The sequence below is a fragment of the Bos indicus x Bos taurus genome, chromosome 3 (assembly GCF_003369695.1).
Source record: "Bos indicus x Bos taurus breed Angus x Brahman F1 hybrid chromosome 3, Bos_hybrid_MaternalHap_v2.0, whole genome shotgun sequence".
NCBI classification, from domain to species: domain Eukaryota; kingdom Metazoa; phylum Chordata; class Mammalia; order Artiodactyla; family Bovidae; genus Bos; species Bos indicus x Bos taurus.
The window spans coordinates 48,818,167-48,834,031 of NC_040078.1; the positions used below are offsets into that span (position 1 = coordinate 48,818,167).

General features: G+C 39.5%; 1 protein-coding gene across 4 annotated transcripts in view; it reads right to left on the reverse strand.

Annotated features, from left to right (window-relative positions):
• The window catches only part of SLC44A3 (solute carrier family 44 member 3), an 86,237-nt gene that overhangs the window by 32,416 nt on the left and 37,956 nt on the right, over window positions 1-15,865 (reverse strand). For all 4 annotated transcript variants that reach the window (XM_027536444.1, XM_027536446.1, XM_027536447.1 and 1 more), the window contains exon 10: window positions 8,763-8,928. In XM_027536444.1, the coding sequence (XP_027392245.1) occupies window positions 8,763-8,928 (166 nt within the window). The remainder of the gene's footprint in view (window positions 1-8,762; window positions 8,929-15,865) is intronic.

Sequence of the window (15,865 nt, forward strand, 5' to 3'; positions counted from 1 at the left end):
CAGCAGAATCACTGCAAGATGGAGTTGGGAGGACTGTGGGGGAAGCTGTGAGGTCCATTTATCCAATCCCAAAGAAAAGGGAAACTCTTTGTTATGAAGAACAGGTCCTCAGCAGCTCTTGTCAGGGTTAGCAAACTCATGTGTCTCCTACCGAAATTCCTTAGGCTCAGCTGTGAATCCACTTCCTCACTTCCTCCTCAGCAAATCCAAAGCAGCTGGAAACCATCTTCTGTATACTTGCAAGCGATGAAGTCATGACTCAAGCGTCCCTTCTCCAAACTGAGCAGTGCTGGCTCCTTCCTATCCACCCCAGCCCCATCTTTATGGCTCTCAGTTGACCTCTCTGAAATTCAAGCAAATGGTGGTAAAAGGGAAATTACACAGGATGCCCATGTCCTGGTACTTGATGCTCCCTGGATGACCTCTTCATCCCTCTTACTGCTTAAATGAATGACAGAGATGAATGCACTCTGGCTATATTTAATTCTCACCCTGCATGCAGACTGGAACATGAGATTAAAGAATTATAAGCCCTGAGATAAGGGAAAACCTTGAGGTTTCAAAATTAGCACACAGTCAAAAAGAATGCAGAACTCTTTAATAAATGAAATAGCAGTGCTAAAAATAAGTCAGTATGCACTTTATTTTAAATTAGTTTATTTTTATCAAATATGTGAAATATCTTAAAAAGTCAAATAGCACTGCTAGGTGTAACAGGAAAAACAGCAGTTTTTTTCCTCCACCACTAATTGTCTCTCCCTAGAGGCAATATTTTAGCTGTTTCTTCTGGAACCCACCTTCACACTCCTAAATTACTTGTTCTTACTGAAATTTCTTCATTTTTTTCATTCTCAGAGAATGTCTACTGACTTCCCACTACAGAAGACACAGGTTTCATTCTCCTTGGCAGCTTAAACTCCCAAGTACACTCATTTTCCCACTCCTCTTTTTCTCAGTATAATTATACTGAAGCTCTAAAAGATTTCTCCCCAGTTTTACTGAGATATAATCGACATGTAACAGCATGTAAGTCCAAGGTGTACAATGTGTTGATTTGATCCACATATATTTCGCAAAATGATTACTATCTTAGCATTAGCTTATGCCTCCATCACCTCATATAATTAACCATTTCTTCTTTTTGTGGTGAGAACATTTAAGGTCTCTTCTTTTAGCAGCTTTCAAGTATATAACACAGTATTGTTAACCACAATTATCATGCTGTAGTTAGATCCCCAGAACTACTCATCCTCTAACTAGAAGTTTGTGTCCGTAATCCCTACCTCCCCTTCTCTCCTACCCCACTCCCGGGCAACCACCATTCTACCTGTTTCCATTAGTTCAGCTTTTTTAGATTCGACATGTAAGTGGTATCATCCCTTTTTGTTTTTCTATGACGTATCCCTTGGCATATTGGACTCAAGGTCCATTCGTGTTATTTTAAATGGCACGATGTCCTTCTTTCTCACGGCTAAATGACATTCCATTATATACACCAAATCTTCTTCATCTATTCACCCTTCGATGGACACTGAGGTTGTTCCCGTGTCTTGGCTATTGTGAATACTGCTGCAATGAACACAGGCGTGAAGACATTTCTTCAAGATTCTTTTTTCATTTCCTTTCTATATATACCTAAGAAGTGGGATTGTTGGATCCTATGGTTCTGATTTTAATTTTTTGAGGAGCCTCCATACTGTCAGTTTCCATAATTGCTGTATACCAAATTTGCACACCCCACCCCACAGTGAAGGAGGGTTCCCTCTTCTCTACATCCTTGCCAACTTTAGGCACCTCTTGTCTTTTTGATGACAGCCATTCTAACTGGCATAAGGTGGGATCTAATCGTGGTTTTGATATGTATTCCCTGATGATTAGTGATGTCGAGCACATTTTCATGTGCCTGTTTTTTGTATCTTCTTTGGAAAGGAAGTTCTGCTTCTCTGCCCTTTTTTAACTGAATTTTTTTTTTTTTTTTTTACTGTGGAGTTATATGAGTTATATATATTTTGGTATTAACTCCTTATCAGACAAATGGTTTGCAAATATTTTCTCCCATTTCATAAGCTGTCTTTTCATTTTGTTGATTGGTTCTTTTATTGTGTAGAACTTTTTAGTTTGATGTAATCTCACTAATTTTTGCTGTTGTGGCTTGTGCTTTTGGTGTCATATGTGAAAAATCATTTCTAAGACTGATGTAAAGGAGCTTTTCCCTTATGTTTTCTCAGAGGAGTTTAGGGACTTCAGTTCTTATGTTTGAGTCTTTAAACCGTTTTGAATTAATTCTTGTGAACCGTGTAATAAAGGGGTTTAATTTTATTCTTCATGTTGTTATCCAGTTTTTCCAGAACTGTTTATTGAAGAGATTATCCTTTCCCCTCTCTAGGATCTCGGTTCTCTTCCAATGATCTATGGGTCTATTTTTATGCCAGTCCCATACTGTTTTGTGGTATAGTTTGAAATCAGGACAGACGATGCCTCCAGGTGTGTTCTTCTTTCTTAGAATTGCTTTGGCTATTTGGGCTCTTTTGTGATACAAATTTTAGAATTTTTCTATTTCTGTGGAAAATATAACTGAAAGGTTGACAGGGAATGCACTGAATTTATACATGGCTTTGGGTAATAAGGATATTTTAACAATATTAATTCTTCTGATCCATGAACACAGGATATATTTCCATTTGTTTGTGTCTTTCATCAGAGTCTTACACTTTTCAGTATACAGAGCTTTCATCTCCTTAAATTCATTCCTAAGTATTTTATTGTTTTCAATGCCAGTGTGAATGAGACTGTCTTCTTTATTTCTTTTTCAGATATTTTGCTGTTAGAGAAATGCAACTGTTTTCTGAATGCTTTGTATCCTGTACCTTTACTGAATTCATTGATTAGTCTAACAGTTTTTTTGATGAAGTTTTTAGAATTTTCTTTATATATTAATAAAGTCATATTACCTGCAAACAAAGGCAATTTTACTTCTTTCTTTGTGATTTGTATGTATTTTTTCCTCGTTTTCTTGCCTGATTGCTCTGGCTAGGTCTTCCAGTGCTATGTTGAATAGGAATGGTAAGGGTGGGCACTCCTGTCTTGTTCCTGATCTTAGAGAAAAAATTTTCAGTCTTTCACCACTGAGTATGTTTTAATTAATGTTTAGGGCTTACATTATCAGTACATAAATAACATTCACAACTGTTTGAAACAGTGTATTCTGATTATATTTTCTTTATAGCCTTTGACTTTTAAGTTAATATTTCACAAAATAAAATAAAATTAAATATATATATATATATATATATATATATATATATATATATATAAAAGAACTACAGTGTTTTCACATCAGAATGTAACCTACTCAGAGCAGGGATTTTGTTTCTCTATCATTTTATTCTTAGCTCCTATAATACAACACTACCTGGGAGGAAGTAATACTGAATAAAAGTACTTTCTATTTAAAAAAAAAAAAATTCACATTTTTTATTTGCGTGGTTTTCCACATGCTTCACCAAATGCTTCATCAAAGTATAATTCTTTTTCTCCACATATTCAAACAACATATCTGATATTCTCTACGTTTCTTTTTATTTTTTCCTGGAGACATCCCTCCTGGAGCCCACTGCTCTCTTGCTGCTCCTTGGACTGGACGTTTTCTATACCTGCTAAATACCTACCCTCCTGGAAATTCCCTTCTCTTCCTCACAGTGTTGGAGCCCATTTCCTGAAACTCATGTTTTTTCCCACCTCGTTTACTCACTAGTTTCAGAGGAGAAAGGATATGGGGAGGAAATCTTTTGAGATATTGCATGCCTGAATAGGACTTTATCTTCCTTTATCTTTGACTGATAGTACAAATAGGTATAGAATTCTACGTTGGAAATAATCATTTCTCAGGATTTTGGTAGTTTTGTCCTACTATCTCCCTGGTTCAGAGTTGCTGTTGAACATCAGATTCCATTCTAGTTCTTTTTAAATTTTATTTTTTTATTGAAGTGTAGTTGATTTATAATACTGGTTTCAGATGTATGACACAGTGTTTCAATATTTTTAAAGATCATACTTCACTTGAGTTATTTTAAAATATTGGCTGTATCCCCTGTATTGTACAATATACAGCTTATTTATAGTGTACACAGTAGTCAATACACAGCTTATTACAGTATGCACGGTAGTCAATATACAGCTTATTTATAGTACACACGGTGGTCAATATACAGCTTATTATAGTACACACAGTAGTTGTGCCTCTTGGTTTCCTATCCTTTCCTTGACTCTGTCCACTTTCCTCTCCCAGATGGAAATCACTAGTTTATTCTCTAAATCTGTGATTCTGTTTCCATTTTGTCATATTATTTTTTAGATTCCACATTTAAAGGATAACATATAGTATTTGTAGTTCTCTAATTTATTTCACTAAGTCTAATGCCCTCCAGGTCCAACCATATTGTTGCAAAATAGCAAAATTTCATCCTTTTTCTATGGTTAATATTCCATTGTATAAATATACCACATCTTCTTTATCTATTCATCTACTGATGGACACTTAGGTAGCTTCCATGACTTGACTATTGTAAATAAAGCTGCCTGAACACTGCGGGGTGGGGGGGGGGCAGTATATATCTTTTTGAATTAGTGTTTTCATTTCCTTTGGCTGTATACCCAGCAGTGGCATTCATTCAAACAGCAATTCTATTTTCAATTTTTAAGGAACCTCCACACTATTTTCCACAGGGGGCTGCATCAATTTACACTCCCACCAACAGTGTACTCGGGCTCCCTTTTTTTCATGTCCTTGCCAACATTTGTGGTCCTTGTGACAGTAGCCATTCTGACAGGCGTGAGGGGATATCTCATGGTTTCGATATGCATTTCTCTGATGATTAGCAATGTTGAGCATCTTTTCATGTGTTTGTTGGCCATCTGTATGCTTTCTTTGGAAGAATATCTGTTCTTCTCATTGTTAAATTGGGTTCTCTTTTTTTATACTGAGTTGTATGACTTCATTAATAAATAGTTTGGATATTAACCCCTTATTGCTCGTATCAATTACAAGCATTTTCCCCATTCAGTAGGCTGTCTTTTCATTTTGTTGATGGTTTCCTTTGCTGTGCAAAAGATTTTAAGCTTAATTTGTTTATTTCTGCTTTTCTTTCCTTTGCCTGAAGCAATAGATCCAAAAATACACTACTACAACTTATGTCAAAGAGTGTCCTGCTTGTTTCCTTCTGGGAGTTTTATGGTTTCTGGACTAACATTTAGGTCTGTAATCCATTTTGAGTTTATTTTGGTATGAGAAAATGTTGTAATTTCATTCTTTTACACATAGGTGTCCATTTCCTGGCAACACTTATTAAAAAGACTTTCTTTTCCCCACTGTATATTTTTGCCTCCTTCACTGTAAGTTAACTGAACATAAGCGCATGAGTTTATTTCTGGGTTTTCTATTCTGTTCCATTGATCTCTGTGTCTGTTTTTATGCCACTGTAGCTTTGCAGTTTTGATTACTTCAGCTTTGTAGTACATTCTGAAGTCAGGGCATGTGAAACCCCCAGACTTGTCCTTTTTTTCAAGATTACTCTGGCTAGTCAGGGTCTTCTGTAATTTTGTATAAATTTTAGGACTTTTTTAGTGCTGTAAAAAATGTCATGGGTGTTTTGCATTAAATATGTAGATTGCTTTGGATAGTATGGATATTTTTACAATATTAGTTCTTCCAATCCATGAACACTGGTTATCTTTCCATTTATTTGTATCATTTTCAATTTCCTTCATTCGTGTTCTATAGTTTTCAGAGTATAGACCTTGTACTGGTTCTAGTTCTTGATATTTTACCTGTGGTCTTTCTCTCTAAAGCTTCTGGGATCTTCTCTTTACTCATGTCCTCCAGCTCTGGGAAATTTTGACAATTTCCTCCCTTTTTTCTTTGTTCTCTATTTCTAGAACTCATATTAGTCAGGTGATGGGTGTCCTAAATTTTATCTTTTTTCTCCTATTTTCCATCTCTTTATCTTTTTGTTCTATCTTCTGGAGGAGTTCAACTTTATATTTTAATCCATCAGTAGAAAACTTTCACTTTTGCAATCATATTTTTAACAACAAAGAGGTCTTTCTGTTCTCTCACTATTCTTTTTTTCTTGGTTCTTATTTTATGAAAGCAACATTTTTTGGTTCTTTCTGAAGATATTATTAGAGTTGCTGTTGCAGTTTTCTTTTGCTGCCTGCATTGCCCCTATTTTTCCTAAATTTTTTTGGTTGCTTGTTTTGTTCATTTTGATCTTTTTCTTTCACAACAGGCTTCTTCAAATTTTTAATAATCACTGGCTATAGGTTTACATTTAAGCATGAGGAACCAAAGAGTGAGTTGGAGGTTCTATACAAGGCTGACTGCTGACTGGTGAGTTTCACCATCTGCTTCAGAGTCAGGGCATCAGGTCATTTCATTGGGGGATCCCCACGTGGTACTATCTGCAAGTCTTTGCTTTGGGTTATAGTTTCTCCAAAGAAGAATCCGATAATCTCATGCCTAAGAAATATCAGCCTGGCTGTCAACATCCTGGAGACTGAGCTGTGGAGTGTGGATTGGTAGCAAGTAGAATGAAAGTGAAGCGTCAGTCGCTCAGTCGTGTCTGACTCTTTGTGATCCCATGGACTGCAGCCTGCCAGGCTCCTCCATCCATGGAATTCTCCAGGCAAGAATACACTAGAGAGGGTAGTCATTTCCTTCTCCAGGGGATTTTTCCAACCTAGGGATCAAACCCAGGTCTCCTGCATTGCAGGCAGATTCTTAGACTTCCACTTGCTCTCCCTTCTTTCAGGGTAGAGCTTTGTCCCAGCCTTGGCTGTGCCAGATACCCTACATCCAGGCCCTCTCTGATGACTTCTCCAGCGAGCAAAGCTCCCAACTTATATCTGCTGGTATGAAGGATGGGCCGTGGGGCTTAACTGCTCCTTAGTAAGACCTTTAACTAATCTTTGCAAGCATGTTTTACACCTGAATTCCTGAATCTCTCTAGATTTTCATGGCTCAAATTAGCCTCCTCTCCCACCAAATGCACAGAGATAGGTTTTTTGAGGCTTCTCCAATCTGCTCACCGCTCATTCATCCTGTCTTGAGTTTTCAAAATTTGACTGATGTTTCTTCGTTCATTCGTTCGCGCTCAGTCATGTCCTACTCTTTACCACCCCGCGGGCTCCTCTGTTCATGGGATTATCCCGGCAGGAATACTGGCCTGGATTGCCATCACATTTCTCAGCTGCTGTCATTGCCTGCTTCCTGCTGCCCTTGTGTGTTTATGCTTTCTTCATTTTTTCATGATTTTGGGGGAGGGGAGTTAGAGTTGGGAAGGCATTAGGAGATACATACATACACTTCACTGGAGGTTAAATAAAAAGTCCTCACTGAAAATGTTTTGATTTTGTGTTACTAAAATAGAACAAAATCACTGCTGTCAGAGAGATGTGACATGCTGCTGGCCAATTTGGTTAAATAATCTCTGCTCATGTACTCAGGAGCAAGCAGCACACGCCACCTCCTCCGAAGGCGCAAAGGCTCTCAGTGCCAAGGGCTACAGCCTTTCGTGTGTCTGACGGGGTCTCTAAAGAAGGAGGCTCCCAACAGCACCACTGTAATAAAACCCATAGCACTGCTTATCGTTGGGAGGTAATTGTTCTACAGCATGAATCATCCCTAGATGACTTTCTTGCCCCCAGGAACTCTCATGTTTTTCTGCGCATTTAGTCTGCGACATTAGAGGAGGACCAGCCCCATCAGAAGTAAACTTCCTGTTCTGAGTCCAAGCCTGTCATTGCACTGGCTGTGTCCTTCTTGCCTGTGGTTTTATCTGCCTCACGGAGAACCTCACGGAGAACCTCACGGAGAATCTCACAAACACAAAAGAGGTAGAGAGTCGGGACGTACGTGCATGTGTCCTCAAGTATTTTGATGAGGTAACGGAGGATAAACACTTAAACAAGCATCATAGTGAACAGAAAAGCAAGTAATGAATTCACTAGCATTTAACTATAAGAACATGAATTGTATTTTATAGTCACGTACAATTCCCTTAGGATTTAAAACTGCTTTCAAAGAAAACATTCTCATTTTACATAGGATGAAATGATGCTCATAGGACTTACTGAAGTGTGTTCCAAATAGATCAGTAATTTTTTTAAAGTTTGAAGTCAGTAAGAATGGATATTTACAGGAGAAATCAACCCTTTCTTTTGAATATCTTTCAGTTCTAAGCAGTTTGATTACTTCTGTGTTTGGCTTCTTTTTGGGTTTTCTAGCTTAAAGCAAAAGAGGTTGGAAATGTGACAGATTCAAGATATAGTATTTCTTTTTGCTACTAAATAAACATCCTGCCAAATTTTTTTTGCCTAACTTTTTAAAATTAATTTCTATTGGAGTATAATTCCTTTACAATGCTGTGTTATTTTCTATTGTACAGCAAAGTGAATCAGCTATATGTATACATTTATCCCCTCTTTTGCTGGATTTTCTTCCTATTTAGATCACCACAGAGCACTGAGTAGAGTCCCCTGAGCTATACAGTAGGTTCTCGTTATCTATTTTATCATAGTATCAATAGTGTACATATCTCAATTTCAGTCTCTCAATTCATCCCACCATTCTGCCTAACTTTGAGCTTAGTCTTTTTCTCTTGCCAATCTCTTTTGAGAGATCATGTCAAAATTCCAAAATATCTTTTGAGACACACAACATGAAGCACATAGGCAAATCAATAGCAGTAACATGCTAGACCTACCTGTTAAAATAACACGTCACCACCGTCCCAGCTACAGCCATTTGCTGGCATGCAAGGATGAATTCACTAGTCCAGATGAGGCCAATTAAATGGTACCACCACATATACCGAATGCCTGAAAGAGGCTTATATTCCACTTGGCCACCTTCAACGACCTGTGCAGCTCCTAAAGTTTAAAACACAAACATGCTTTATATCTGTGTTTTCCTAAGTATGGAAGAAAGTTCAAGAGGCCATTCTTCCTCAGTTCTAGACTTTGGCATCACACAAAACACAGATGTCAACGTCAAGTTTGAAGTTCCCACCATAACTTAAGATCTTCATAGCAAAACTAAAATTGAGAACCCACATTTAACTTATGAATAATATTAATAGTGATAATTATGATAACTGGTAGGCAACTTGTATAAGATGACACTTGATCTATCTTCTAACGGCCACCCCACTTTGCAGATATGAAAACAGGTTTGGAAGAGTCAAGTAACTTTTGCAAAGTCTCACTGCTCATAATTAGCGGAGGGAGAATATAAACCTGGACACAGTGGACTCTAAAACCCATGGTTTTTCTATCACAACACTCTGTGATGCAAACAAAACTTATGTTGATGAAAGCTGTGTTATAGAACCCTATGTTATAGAATCATGCTTCACCAAAAATTTAGACTCAATAAAGACAAGAATCTTCATTTGTTCAAAAGGATTAATTTCAGATTTCAAGAGCAAACTCTCCTAGTACATTTAAAATGGCTAGTGGGCCTAAGTGTTAATCTCCTAGATTCAGATGTCAGCTTTATCCTTTTTTGGGTAGCCTGGGGCAAGTTATTTGGCCTCTTGGAGTGTTAGTATCCTTATCTGTAATACTCATTTCCTGATGGTCATTCAAGAAAGAGTAGAATGGGATTACCTGGTGAGTACTGGCCCATAGAAATATCAGTCCACAAGTGAAGACGATTATTACTTAAATTTCAGGAGCACAATATTATATTAAACTGAGGCCAGTGCGATCACCCCAGCAATGCTCTGCCAGTCACTGACTATGTCCCGCTTTATTTGCTCTCATCTAAAGAAGCCCTTGAACTGGCTCTGCAATTCAACTCAATTCCATACCAAATTTCAGTTCTGCAACTATACTTGATTTCTAGATGTTCTCTGCTCTGTTTCATTTTATTATTATTAGATTTTTTTATATGGACCATTTAAAAAACCTTTATTGAATTTGTTCCAATATTGCTTCTGTTTTACGCTTTGGGTTTTTGGCTGTGAGGCATATGGGATCTTAGCTCCCCAATCAGGGATTGAACCCATACCCCCGGCACTGGAAGGCAGTCTTAAACACTGGACCACCAAGGAAGTTCCCTGCTGTATGTTTTAAACAAACTGCAAGAAAGAAGATGCACTTTAGTCTCTGGCAAAACCTACAACTTGAAGAACATTTAAAGAGAGTTTCATACTAATATTTCCTTTCATAGCTATAAATTGCTCTCAGGTTCATAATTCGTGTCTTTAGACATTCACAATAGGGTCTGGGCAAAGGAGGTGGGAAAGATAATCATGCTGTAGAAGAAACTGATTCCACAGATGAAGGCTGCTCTTAGTAACTCCTGCTCTGTGTTCTGCCGAACAAGAGTCACATTGTGAGAAATACTAGATCAGCTTGGTTCAGACAGAAGTTAATATTTTATTGAACACTGGATTCATTCTGGCTTGGAGGCAATCTCTATTTCAGGTAAGGCGCTAATAAATGCTTACGCATTTCCAAAATGGATGTGTTTTAGAAAAGCATTCCCAGTCCCAAAGGAGGTGGCCCCTCATGACTGACAGGCACACGTATGTAGTAGATCAGGTGAGTGGAGACTTGGAGAGCCGCTTCTGGAACAGCAGAAGTGATGGGCCCAGTCAACAAGCATGGGGTCACCAGTGACGGGGACACACTGGCGTTTGCAAGCACAGGACTACCATATCACACGTGATTTGGGGATGGATGAAGTTTCCAAAGAAGAGGAGAGATGATTTCCTCAACAGACAAAAGGCAAGTAAATACAAAGGCCTTGGGTGCTAAGGAGGGATTGTGTCTCCGTGGGGCTGCCAATGGCACATTCACACACACCCCAGCTTGGCACACTGATGGCAGCAGTCAGCAAGTAGAGGATGGCTAAAAGGGATACATCAGGACCCATACAGGCCACCACACTGCTGGCATTCCTCAAAGAAGCACAATGGGTAAAGATATTATTCACTAACCACTTGACTGTTTTTGACCATCTTTACTGAAACCATCAACTATTTATTCTTCTGGTTCAGTAATAACCAGGCTATTTACAGACTTTCCTTTAGGGCAGGGTTTTTCAACCTCTCAACATAGCAATTGGCATTTTGGATCACATGAGTGTTAGGGGTGCGAAGTGGGGGAGTTGCCCTATGCATTGCAGGACATTAAGCAGCTTTCTTGGCCTCTACCCATTAGATGCCAGAAGCATCTTCCCTCCCCTCCTCCAGTTAAGACAACCCAAATGTCTGTAAACAAACTGCTGCTTGATAACCACAGCTTTAAGCAAACGTTCTGTGAAGAATCTGTGAAGGAGCTCTGGCTTCAGGGAGAAGCTTAGAACACGACTGTGGGTGGGGCAGATGTGTTTATGCACACACGACTGCCCTCTCCTGGATAGCTAGGTTAGTGCAGGCAAGAGCCTCTCATCAAAGTATCAGTTGCTTTGTTAATACTAACACATTACAATACTGTTACCACCATGTGTAGCTAACAGATGCTAGGGAACTGGATCCCAAGATGAGATTTGATCTGGAATGGTAGTGAAAAGGGCACTGAACAGGATGAAGGCCTGGTCCAATCTCGGCCTTGACATTTGTGATAAGCCACCTGGGCCTCCGTTCTCTAACTGTAAACATGAAGAGGGAAGACAAGATGAACTCGGAGCAGGGGTTACAGAGTCTGAGTCACACAGACTGAAATTCATATATCTCTTCTGTCTCCTAACAGCTGAACAACCTCAGGCAGGTTATGAGGTTGCAGGGCCTTTTAAAATCTGAAGATACTAATACCTACTTTTCATTTCCTTGTTGATTCCAACCAGTCTCGTGGCTCTAAATGCCATACGTATAGCTGTTATAAGGATTAAACAGGCAGTTGCTTAGCTGTAATTGAGGTATAAGTAGATATGATTTCAGTTGTGAAGTTAAGAAATATTTATTCAGTATTCTAGATTTATGCTGGACGTCAGCTATTACGGGAAAAAAATGAAAAAAGGCAAGCAAAAAAAAAATCAGAAAGAAGATACAGTCAGAGTGAATATCAGGAACTCACATGCTGCTACATTAGTTTATTCACCTCCCCTTCTTCTGGACTGTTTATAATTGCTCCTCCAATCGTCTAAGAGTTTTTTTCCTATCCTCATGCTCAGTCAGTGACCTCATTTTTGGTTTCTCTGAGAAAACTGAAGCCATGGGAAAGTCTCTGGGAGCATCTACCCCATCTCTACCCCTCAGCTGCGTGTGTCCATAACTGGACACCCCACCTTAATACAATAAAGTGTCCGTGGTTCTAAGGGGAGCCCCTGCACTAGATCCCCTTTCTCATCTGCTTGAAGATACCACTTCAGAAAATTTCCCTCTCTTTCTTGCTTCCTTAAAATATTCTTCTTTACTGAATCATTTTTAATAATTTCCTATCTTAAAACCCCCTACTTTTGAACTCCCTTTACTCCTCCAGCTTCCTTCCTACTTCTCTGTTCCTCTTCACAGCCAAATTTCTCGAGGTTGTCTCTTACTCTTTCCAATTCTTTTTCTCTTTCTCTTAAACCCGCTCTAATTGTGATCCACTCCCCCACACTGCTCTGAAACGGTTCTGTTTCACTTCCATGCTGCTAACTTCAATGGTCAATCCTTAGCTCTTATCTGATCAGCAGCTTATGACACATTCAACATTTCACCCCAGTTCCGTTCAGCACATTATTCTCCTGCTCATTGGTTGCTCCCTTTCAATTTCCTTTCCTTTTTCTTCCTCATCTCCAAGACCTCTTAACATTTACATGGCCCAAAGCACAGTCCTTGGATTTCTTTTCTATCTGCACTCATTCAAATCTCATGGCTTTAAACACTATTCATGTATTCCCCAATTCCCAAATGTAGACCTCTAGCTGGGCCTCTCCAGAAACTTCAGACTCAAACCATTAACTCCCTGCCCGACATGTCCACCTGGATGTCTAAAAGATATTTCAATAAACACAACTAAAAATGAATTTTTGCTCTTCCTGGAAGATGTTCCACTCAAAGTCCTGTCCTGTCTCAGCTGATGGCCATCTCATCTTCCAGTTGCTCAAGCTAAAAAACCTCAGTGTCATCCCCAACTCCTCTTTCACATCCTTAATGTAATATTAGGAAATTCTTCAAAATAGACACAGAACCTGTATGTCACGGCATTTCCACCATTACAACCCTGTTCTAAGTCACTAACACCTCCTCCTTGAATCACTGCCATGAAAATGTGAGTCAGACCACGCCACTCTGCTGCTTAAAATGCTGCAATGACTTCCTGTCTCAGAAACAAAGTTCTGTAATGGCCCACGAGGCCCAGTATCTGACCCTCTGACCCCAGCCTGAACCATGCTCCCCCTCAACCACCCTACTCTGGGGAGCGGCCCTCCTGTGTCCCCAGAGCCGCTGCCTTTGCTGGCCCCTTTGCCTAGAACACTTCCCCTTCCTTCACATAGTCTCAGGGCTCCGCCCTCACCTCCTTCAAATCTTTGCTCACAATTATCTTCTCAATAAGGCCTTCCCCAATCATTAAATTAAAAATTGGAGCCCCCTCCTCAAGCATTTCTTGTTTTAAAAATATACTATGGAAATATAATAAATGCTAGAATACATTTAAGATGTCTGAATTTTACACAGTTTGAGGGTCCCTTGATAAGATGAAGAATACAAAGTTAGGTAGTTAGGTACTGAACCTTGCAAGAGTCCTTGCAAATGAAAGACCCTGAAGTTTAAGCTTTAGGGGCTTGAAGGTAAACTTGTCTCGAATCTGATTTAAAGTGTTATGATAAGTTAATCTGATAAGTGTTATGGCAAAAAGTAGAACAGGTTAATTGGGGCTCCTTAAGCATTTATTCTGGAGTAGGAAATGGCAACCCACGCTCGTATTTTTGCCTGGAAAATTCCATGGACAAAGGAGACTGGCAGGCTACAGTCCATGGGGTTGCAAAAGAGTCAGACATGATTGAGCACACACAGTACAACACAAGCATTTATTATTCTTCTCTGCTCTATTTTTTTCCTTACCACCTATCAAATTTGAATATACCATAAAATTCACTTACTCATTTTATTTAATGCTTATCTCCCTGTAGCCTTCAAACTGGAAGAAAAGCTGTATCTCCAGCATCTATAACAGGATCTGATATAGTAAATGTTCGATAAATACTTGTTCAATGAACGACTGCTTGAATGAATGAACCAATCTTCCTCAAATAATACATCCAATCAAAGAGATTTGAGACAACTTTCAGGAAGTCTTCCTAGAGATCATCGTCATAACCTGGAGGAAATGCATCATGCAGCTAGCTGTAAATTTGGGTATTACAAGCAAGTTTTAAAGCAGTTTGAAAGACTGACATGTTACTAATGATTAGTGTGAATGGCAGTTTCTCAAGGAAGGCAGTGCAGCTGATTGGGATAATCTCCCAAATGATGCAGGCCCAACTTAAAACAGTCCGATGTTCTACCACATTCTGTGCACTTGGCCTCTTCCAGCCAACTGGCTTGGTGTCCTGCTGACACCCAGCCTGCCTGTGCCTCCCACTGGCTCAGCTTCTGCTCTGACAGCACGGGGATCAGGGAAAAAGAGAAGAAAATCGCATGGCCATCATGCCTGGAGCTTACCTAGGTCTTTCTGTGTATACATCACACTCAATACAACATGGATGTGAATTCACTCCCTGACTCGGCACACGCTGAACTCACTCGAGGGCTGTGCAGGGACCTTAGAGACAGAAAGAAAAAGACACAGTCCCTGCCCTCCAGATGCTCATTCTCCTGAGGGGGGACAGCACACAAGTCATTATCTTGTGTGATTGTTTAGAGGCTTTGTCATCGCCTGACATAGCACATTTATGCTCCTTTCCCCATTCCCTGTGTCTGGTTCACTGCTGTATCTCTAGTTCCCAATAGGCATTCAATGAATAGTTCTTAAAAGAATGAAGCATATACAAAATGTAAGAAAAAAAAAGAAGAAATAGCTCAGCATGCTTAGGCAATTTATAAGAGAGTTTCCAAGAAATATATTGAAAGTGAAAGTATTAATCACTCAGTTATGTCCAACTCTTTGCAACCCCATGGACTGTAGCCCGCCAGGCTTCTCTGTCCATGGAATTATCCAGGCAAGAATACTGCAGTGGGTTGCCATTTCCTTCTCCAGGGGATCTTTCTGACCCAGGTATTGAACCCAGGTCTCCTGCATTGCAGGCAGATTCTTTACCGTCTGAGCCGCCAGGGATAGTTCCAAGAAATATATTACTCAAAACAAATCTTGAATAATGACTCGTTTTCCAAGCAGTGATGGGCAGAAAGTTGGGGTGAGGCTTAGGAAGGGGAGAGGATTCTAGACTAAGATCACAGCATGTGCAAAGACAACTAGATGTTCATGGAGGCTGTCTCCCTTCACACTTCCCCACGGGTACATAAACTTCGGAAAAGCAGGAGCTGTTTCAAATCTCTCCAGAGCTACCTCTCTTCCCCCTGTTCCTAGGACAGGGCTGGGCTACTAGGAAGCTTTTGTGAAATAACTTCAATTATCTTCTAGATCTCTGATAACCTAAAAAGAGGACAGTTTTCTTTTAGACTGTGTTCTCAAATATGCCAGGCAGAGAACAAACCACAAACCTGAAGTTAGTACTAGACATTCCTTGGTTGACATTAGTTCCTAATATAAGAAACACATACAAGCCCCCTATTTGCAAAGCAAAGCTCAGGTCCCATCTCAGCCTCCTAACTTCTTTATGAGGCAGCCTGGGGAAAGCACAATTTATCTACTGCAAAAATGGGAAAAAGGAAGCCCAGATTAACATTCAAGGAAGGCCAGAGCCAGCCTAGAT